The 9188-nt window shown below is 39.0% G+C and overlaps 2 protein-coding genes across 2 annotated transcripts in view; both read right to left on the bottom strand.

The window, feature by feature from the left end:
• The window catches only part of mrps5 (mitochondrial ribosomal protein S5), a 264703-nt gene that overhangs the window by 179908 nt on the left and 75607 nt on the right, over nt 1–9188 (bottom strand). The window lies entirely within an intron of this gene.
• zgc:65997 (uncharacterized protein LOC794398 homolog) lies at nt 6036–8195 on the bottom strand. The gene is made up of 4 exons (XM_053333259.1): nt 7869–8195; nt 7269–7446; nt 6871–6965; nt 6036–6669 (listed from the first exon to the last, which is right to left on the bottom strand). The coding sequence occupies exons 1-4, from the start codon at nt 8193–8195 to the stop codon at nt 6478–6480; spliced, it is 792 nt and encodes a 263-aa protein (XP_053189234.1). The 3' UTR covers nt 6036–6477.

Below are 9188 nucleotides of genomic sequence, written 5' to 3'. Positions count from 1 at the left end.
CCCTTGTGGTTTAGTCAAATTTAAAAGGGTTAAAAATTGACAATAAACGAATAACTTTATAACAACTTATTTAGAAAAAATGGTTATGTTCTGCTCTATGTTGACAAAATGCATTAAAATGTAAATGTAGAAACACACAAAAAATGATTTTCATTTGATGTTTTAAAATAAAGTAATTACTTTTATAAATGCACTTAAAAGATTGATTCTGATTGACCGGCACAAAGTCAATCAGAATTGACTTTGTGCCGGTTGAATTCACTTTGTTGTAATTACATGTAAACTTTGATTAATGTTGCAATAAATTGTAAAACCAGGCTTTTACCTCATTACTGTTTCTATGGTTTTTCATTTTAGGCAGCCAGAATATTAATTTACAGTGGTGAATAGCCAGCTTAAGTGAAACAACTTAATAGGTGTCCTTTTTCATACCCTGCAGCCAATCAAAATGGAGTATTCATCAAGACTATGGTATAAAAAAACAAACTGACATATGATTTTTGGTTCACTTCATTGGGATCCTTTGAATCATCCTTAGTCTGTCTTGGGAGACCCTACTAGGGGCTATTTGTATATTGCACCCAACACAACTCCCACGGTCACAGGGACATGCAAACCCCATCCACCACGATAAGGTGACGATTCTCTGAAGAGTCATCAATCTTATCATATCAATTCTATATATACAGGTCCTTCTCAAAAAATTAGCATATTGTGATAAAGTTCATCCTTTTCCATAATGTAATGATAAAAATTAAACTTTCATATATTTTAGATTCATTACACACAACTGAAGTAGTTCAAGTCTTTTATTGTTTTAATATTGATGATTTTGGGGAAAAAAGTAAAGAAAAACTCAAAATCCCTATCTCAAAAAATTAGCATATTTCATCCGACCAATAAAAGAAAAGTGTTTTTATTACAAAAAAAAGTCAACCTTCAAATAATTATGTTCAGTTATGCATTCAATACTTGGTCGGGAATCCTTTTGCAGAAATGACTGCTTCAATGCGGCGTGGCATGGAGGCAATCAGCCTGTGGCACTGCTGAGGTGTTATGGAGGCCCAGGATGCTTCGATAGCGGCCTTAAGCTCATCCAGAGTGTTGGGTCTTGTGTCTCTCAACTTTCTCTTCACAATGTCCCACAGATTCTCTATGGGGTTCAGGTCAGGAGAGTTGGCAGGCCAATTGAGCACAGTAATACCATGGTCAGTAAACCATTTACCAGTGGTTTTGGCACTGTGAGCAGGTGCCAGGTCGTGCTGAAAAATGAAATCTTCATCTCCATAAAGCTTTTCAGCAGATGGAAGCATGAAGTGCTCCAAAATCTCCTGCATTGACCCTGCCCTTGATAAAACACAGTGGACCAACACCAGCAGCTGACATGGCACCCCAGACCATCGCTGACTGTGGGTACTTGACACTGGACTTCAGGTATTTTGGCATTTCCTTCTCCCCAGTCTTCCTCCAGACTCTGGCACCTTGATTTCCGAATGACATGCAAAATTTGCTTTCATTCGAAAAAAGTACTGTGGACCACTGAGCAACAGTCCAGTGCTGCTTCTCTGTAGCCCAGGTCAGGCGCTTCTGCCGCTGTTTCTGGTTCAAAAGTGGCTTGACCTGGGGAATGCGGCACCTGTAGCCCATTTCCTGCACACGCCTGTGCACAGTGGCTCTGGATGTTTCTACTCCAGACTCAGTCCACTGCTTCCGCAGGTCCCCCAAGGTCTGGAATCGGCCCTTCTCCACAATCCTCCTCAGGGTCCGGTCACCTCTTCTCGTTGTGCAGCGTTTTCTACCACACTTTTTCCTTCCCACATACTTCCCACTTAGGTGCCTTGATACAGCACTCTGGGAACAGCCTATTCGTTCAGAAATTTCTTTCTGTGTCTTACCCTCTTGCTTGAGGGTGTCAATGATGGCCTTCTGGACAGCAGTCAGGTCGGCAGTCTTACCCATGATTGCGGTTTTGAGTAATGAATCAGGCTGGGAGTTTTTAAAAGCCTCAGGAATCTTTTGCAGGTGTTTAAAGTTAATTTGTTGATTCAGATGATTAGGTTAAAAGCTCGTTTAGAGAACCTTTTCATGATATGCTAATTGTTTTAGATAGGGATTTTGAGTTTTTCTTTACTTTTTTCCCCAAAATCATCAATATTAAAACAATAAAAGACTTGAACTACTTCAGTTGTGTGTAATGAATCTAAAATATATGAAAGTTACATTTTTATCATTACATTATGGAAAAGGATGAACTTTATCACAATATGCTAATTTTTTGAGAAGGACCTGTATATATATATATACATATATATATAAAACAACAACACAATGGCAAAATAATGACTTACCATACTAGGATTGTCTAAAAGTCTGGAGAACTAAGGCCATTTGAACCATTACCCTGGGTAAAGAGTCATTTCCTTCATAAGACCCTCTACTTCGCAGACTGGATATTTATGTACTTTCAACCACCCCACAATCTCTTTCATTTTTTCAGATTCAGATTCTGTCGAACAAGGATGATAAACCACAAGCATGAAACTGCTATTGGTCTTGTGTGCCTGTATATGATTGAAGCTATAAAGGGTACCAAGAGGACAAACACATTAAACACATTAGGCCACTCCTCTGCACAGAAGCAGCTCACATGTAGAAACTCACACTAAAGACAAAGTGAACTTTTTATTACAAATGAGGAATATGTTTGACTCGTGTTGGAACAACTAAATTCATTTGAACACATCACTCCTGCCCTGCAGCAACTTCATTGGCTCTGGATCAAATCCCGCATTGACTTTAAGATTCTACTCCTCACTTTCAAGATCTTTCACAACCTGGCACCATCATATCTCTCTGAACTTATTCACATCTACACACCTTCCTGAACTCTCCGATCCTCCTCTGCCAACCAGCTCTCTGGCCCATCTGCCAACTTATCTACCATGGGGTCAAGAGCCTTCAGCCGATCTGCCCCCCCACCTTTGGAACTCTCTCCCACCAGACATTCTATGGAACTCTCTCCCACCAGACGTTCACACTTCAGACTCTATCTCCACCTTTAAATCCCTCCTGAAAACGCACCTATTCAGAGTGGCATACTCTTTCTTTGTACTAATACACTTTGTAGTCACATTCATATTTATTCTTTATCTTCGCACTAAATGTTAGCTGACTTATATTGTTTGATGTACTGTTGTTGTGTTATATGTGCCTTGTAAGGTGTCCTTGAGTGCTTTGAAAGGCTCTTTTAAATAAAATGCATTATTATTATTATTATTATTATTATTATTATTTCTATGAGCTTTATTTCAGATAAGTTATGAATGTGGAGAGTCAGAGACAAAGTAAGCTTTGAGTAAACTTGCTGCATTTCAGACTGAGGCCCTGACCAGACAGAGTACAGTTTTAGCAGTTAAAGGCGTCTTTTCTCCAATTGTTAAGCGCTTTGCTTATGTGCCCTGTATAACTCATGTTTTAGATGCTTAGAGCAACTAGCATTTTGCACACCATGAGATGAAAATACTTCTACTCAGACTGGAAAAGTGCCTGAGGTTATTGGTGTTTTTCCCCATTGCCCAATCAGAATAATTGAAAGGTGGGCGTTCAGTGGTGGTAACGGCGCTGTTTACATTTGTTTGCACAGGATGACAAACTAGTGGAGGCTGTTAATGGATACCTGGACCCGTAATTACCTTGCTTTGAGTAAGAAACAGCAAACCTGGAGGCAAATTAGTGCAGATTTTGGTGCTACTCTCCATGATTTTTTCTCTTTCTGAGGCTTGTGTACCCACATAGACCTCCACAAAAGATTAGAAAGCACAAACAAGGCAATAGCAACAAGATGGCTGTGAACCGTATGGTGGAAAGACACCTGAAATGGTGATGGCAATGAATACATCACGTACCTGGCTTAGAGACAGTATGGTCCCCCGTACGGTCCTCTTGTGGTTCCTGATGACATGGTCTGCTAAGTTTTCTAAGGTGTTTTCTTACATTCTTCAACTGTTCCTCTATGAAAGCTGTAGCAAGTCTGTGCTTTCTACCTAAGCTCCCTGTAACATTAGATTACACTTAGCTTAAAGTGGCCAGGATGGGTGAGGTGTTAAACACAAAGAGATAGTTGGAAGGTATTTTAGGAGCAATCAACACTTTTCCAATAATGCTGGATAGATAAACATACATAACCAGTGCTCGTGTCATCGTTAAGAAAGGGCAATTCATTGACCAACGCCATGGCAAGGGCTTCTTTGGAGTCCAATGATGGCCTGTAACTAGACAATAGTAGTTGATAAAGTTAGTTATGGTAGTCTATGTCAGATGCCAGTGTGATTTGATTCAGACATCAGTAGGAAATATTTTACTATATTTATTATCAGCCATTAAGGTTCATGAAAGGAAAACAGTTGGCCAAATAATGATTAAATGGCTATGCATACATGAGCAAAATCTTAAAGGTCTGACTTCAGATGTAACCCCCTTTTGTAATCATCAACATTTTCATAAGTTACTGTAATTTAATAACACATTTTTTTCTCAGTAACTGTAACAGATTACATTGGTTTCCTGTCTTTCTCAGAGCGGATTTCACTTTCTATCTGAGAGCTTGTGGGAGAAAACTGTAGGGATGGTATTCTGTGTTAGACATTGCTTAAAGAGTACGGTGTAGACCAGCTCTATGTGTAAAATGCCTTTGGATTACTTTTGTTGAGACTTGGCTCTGCATTAAATGAAGAATGATTCATTGATTTATTATAACCAGCAGCACCCGTTGGCTCTTTAACAGCTGTGGTTGACTAAATGCATCAAACACATCAGGACTGAACACAGCGACGGGTCTTTAGGAAGTTGTATTAGTTCATTTCTTTCTCTTCCCAACCTCTTTGACCCAGCATAAACAACCCACTGGTGTGTTCACAGGACCCAAAATAACCCAGAATTTTGACCCAGTGTAATTAACCCAAATAACCTAGTACTTTTTAAGGAGTATACCATAAACAGTCAAAAATAACCATAACTTCAATCATTGTTGGGGTATTGTATGTTATTGTATCACTGTTACCATCTTATCAAACAGCATCAATAACTGATTAAGTATATTGTGGTGAAGACATAAATAGATTTTGTTTAATGCCATAACATAACCAACTCTATTAAGGTAAACTCATAAATGTGTAGATGTGGATACCAGAGCTCTTTGATGGAGTGTTGAATTGCTGCCATCTTCTGGTTAAAAGTATGTAAGTGTACTTTACCAGGAGCTTAATTCAAAATGTGAAATGTATAGCTGTGGCTGTCAGTAAGTACAATAAAGATTCTAAGGCATTCAAAAAGTCAGTCTCCTCTCTTAAATTTGGAATACCATTTAACTTTTTTTCACCCATGATTGTAATAATAGTAACAATTAATTAACCTGGTAACCTACACTTGGTAAGAATCAGGTCAGTGTTGTATAGGTGTTAAAGGAAAAATCCTTTAACAGGATTTAGTTCAAGTCGTTACCCAGTCAATTACTTATAGTCCACTTTGCCTTAAATCTCTTTTCTCCTCCTCTTCGGTAAACAAGGCCTGCACAGACATAAACACACTTAAATAAATACTGTGCTGCAAATATACGCATGAAAACACCTGCATACAAATGTATTTCACTGATTCATAAATTAAATTGAAGTAATTTTCCTTGAAGTTGTCAACTCTTAAAGTCCACTCCTACATCAGTGAAACAAATCTGCATGACTGTTACACTGTTATTCACACACACATGTGTAAAAATAGAAACACTTCTTCCTTTGAGTTGTGACTGAGGATGTCACACATAAAAAAGCCTTTGAGGTGTAACTGTAATAGCTGTTGACAAGCTGCACTGCATCTCTAAACCACATGCAATAGGTGCAACCTAAGCAGAAATAAATGTTACTCATGTCACGTGCCGCAAAAGTCATTTTTACTCTTAATATGCTTTCAATAAAAACACACAGTGATAATTCCTCACACTATGAGAGATATTTTGACAAAAAAATGCTTTATTCAATAATAATAATGTATAAAGCACAACAACAGTATTCAGGAATACCAGAAACTTGAAGCCTTTTTTCATTACACTTGGTATTATGATAATACATTGCAAGATTAGTATATCACATTATTATTTTTTATTACCAAATGAGCCCTCACCAAACTGCATTAGACTATTTGTGTAGTTTCGATTGCATCAAGTTTTAAGGCCTTTAATTGATGGCATTATTTACATCATTAATGTTAGAGGTTATTTAAGCACTCCGGCTGGTCGTGAGGTAGTGGAAGAAGCTTGACTCCATCTATTTAGACTCTGCCAGGAATCTTCTGTACAGTACTAGCTTTAATCCCGATGATCAAGCCTTTAATTGCTAGATCTGGACACTGTTGGGAGGTTTAACATCAAAAAGTTATAAATCCAGCTCACTCCCTCTCTCTCTCTCTCCATCTGTGCATTCATTGATTCTACCATGGCAGTTCGGTCCCGTCCCAGTTGTAGGCCTTGCCAGTCTTTTCTATATTCAGTGCTTCTATGATGCTCATCAGACAGGTCACTGAGTGTTCAGTACTGAACAGCCTGTCCTTTGGTACGTTCTTGTGATACGGCCGAGAGAGGTCTGTGTTGACTGTTCCTGGGTGTAAAGAGACGCACACCACCTGGGAAAAATCAGAAGCAAGTTCATCAACTCTCAATGAGACAAAAGCCATAGATGTATAAGCTTGTGTAAAGGTGTTATGCATCTATTTCCCAACACATTTTCTAAGCTGGTGGAGAGAACTTGGAAGACAGATGGAGACTACCAGTTGTCTCCACCATTGTCTCATGTCCAACTTAAAGAGCACTCAGATCTACAGTACCTTGGGTCGACTGCGGCCGAGCTCTATAGATAGATTCCTTGTAGCCATGTTGAGAGCTGCTTTAGACAGTCTGTAGCTGTACCAACCACCAAGACCTGAGAGGAGAGGAGAGGGTGGAGTGGAGGGAGAGAGATTTAGGAAGACAATTACATCATACCATTCATTAGCATGCATACATTACCAAAGAAGCTAAATGGGGAACACTTATTTTGTGATTAAGGGTTAAAGCTTTCTTTTTTGATGTGCCCATTTTTCTTCAACTAGCACAATGTTCTATAAAGCAGCAGTTCTGGTTGATGTAATTCATCTACAGATATAATGATGTACTTGATAAATTAAGACCTGTGTGTAGCTATTTAACCAAAGCTGGTGCTCAGTGATTTTCCCACAATACCCACCGTTGTCACCAATGGATCCCACTTTGGCGGTGATGTTGACAATGATGCCGCTGTGCTGCTTGGCTTTCTCTGCAGGCTGCTGACCGAAGCCCCCTCCACCCTTTTGTAGGAGGGGGGCAAAATACTTCGCCATGACCAGTGGACCGACTGTGTTGGTCGTCAAGGTGGAGATGATACCCTGAAACAGAAAATAATGGATTAAAATATGGGGACAGTGTTCGGTGGAGGTCCAGGAGATTAGATAGATAGATAAATAGATAGATAGATAGATAGATAGATATGTACAGAAATGCAAAAGAAAGCTATTATAAAAAGACATTTTAGTTCAATAACATCTTGACACTGAATTTATTGATGCTGCTTAATGTTGTCTGATGTTCATGTGATTTGAGTTATGATGACTGAGCAGCTACTGTATCAAATAAATGTCACAAAAGTTTGGAAAAGGGGGTCAAATGTCACTGCAGAGAAGCCCTTTCCAAAGTGAGATAAGTTACTTCTAAGCATGTGACTACATAATAGCCTAATTTCAGGATCTCATTTGACAGCACTTTTATGTCACTCCTCATAATAAGTCACCTGCTCAAACACTATCTTTACCTGAGCAGAAACATCTCTCAGGCTGGTCTCTCCTTTCCCGGAGGGGTGAAGCATAGCCGAGGAGTTGACAATCAGATCCAGCCGACCGAAGCTCTCCTTAACCCGCTGCGCAGCTTCACGGATGTCCTCCTCCCGGCTCACGTCCAGCCGGAGCACCGTCAGCCTGCCCGGGTGTTGACCGGCCAGGCCCCGCAGTTCTGCAGCTCCATCCGGGTTTCTGCATGTCGCTATAATACCGGCGGGGGTTTTACATTTTAAGATATGTTTGCAAAATTCAAGCCCCAATCCTCTACTAGCCCCTTGAATGAGTGCAATGGGAGCAGCCATGACAGATGAATGACATAAGGATGGGGTTGAATGGGAGGTAGTAGAATTAGCTGCTTTCAAGTTCTACCAAAAACGTGGGATTTCTGGCATTTATGAAACAAAAACAGCATACAACTTCCCCTGTGAGTGATTTTTTGGTCAGCCTGTAAGGTAATTTTTGCTATTGTTTCCCTGAGCATTATCCTAAATGTCTTTCAAACCCATAATTTTGACATTAAAATGAAGAAAGGGGAAGCTAATGAGAAGTACCTGAATGCAGCAGGTTTCACAACAGTACAACACGCCCTCTGTAGGTCACTGTGTGGATACACTTACACAACTATACAAAGACACGTGTCTGCTGTGGTACCCTTGACCGTGCATGACCAGATGTGGAGGTGTAGAGCTGCAATTAACATACAGTGATTTTTTAAAATAATCTGAGTGATAAGAGATATTAGATAAACTATTGATCAAGTATTTATTTTGCTCTGCATATCCTGAAAGTGTGGCTTATTTATTTTGGTATTATTAGTATTAGTAAGACTGTGGCAATAGGTTTATTAATGATTAACTGTTTGCTGTGTTAGCACCTTTTTATATAACATATTACACATTATTTATTATATTTATGTCTTAAATTGTTTTTAATGGTCATGAATGTTTTATGCCCTAGGGAGTGCTATCTAAATTACGTAATATTGTTGTCTGACCCTCAATATAATGACAATAAAACTATTACTACTACTACTACTACTACTACTATATAGCATCTTACAATTAAATAAAGTGCTTTACAAACGACGGACAAAACAAGGGAAGTTTGAATAGATTTAGATATTAATGCACCCCAAAAGCAAACGAGTTAATTGAATAGGACAACAATAAAAGATAGGTAGTTAAGATGATAAAAGATAAATAATAACACATAATACCCTGTAATAAACAGTAACATGTTGGTAAAATAAATTTAAAAAATAACGAGTTATGTCATCCAGTCCAGCAGGTGGCGCT

This window comes from Scomber japonicus, chromosome 14 (assembly GCF_027409825.1).
Source record: "Scomber japonicus isolate fScoJap1 chromosome 14, fScoJap1.pri, whole genome shotgun sequence".
NCBI lineage: Eukaryota > Metazoa > Chordata > Actinopteri > Scombriformes > Scombridae > Scomber > Scomber japonicus.
This window is presented reverse-complemented; position numbering and strand designations above follow the sequence as displayed.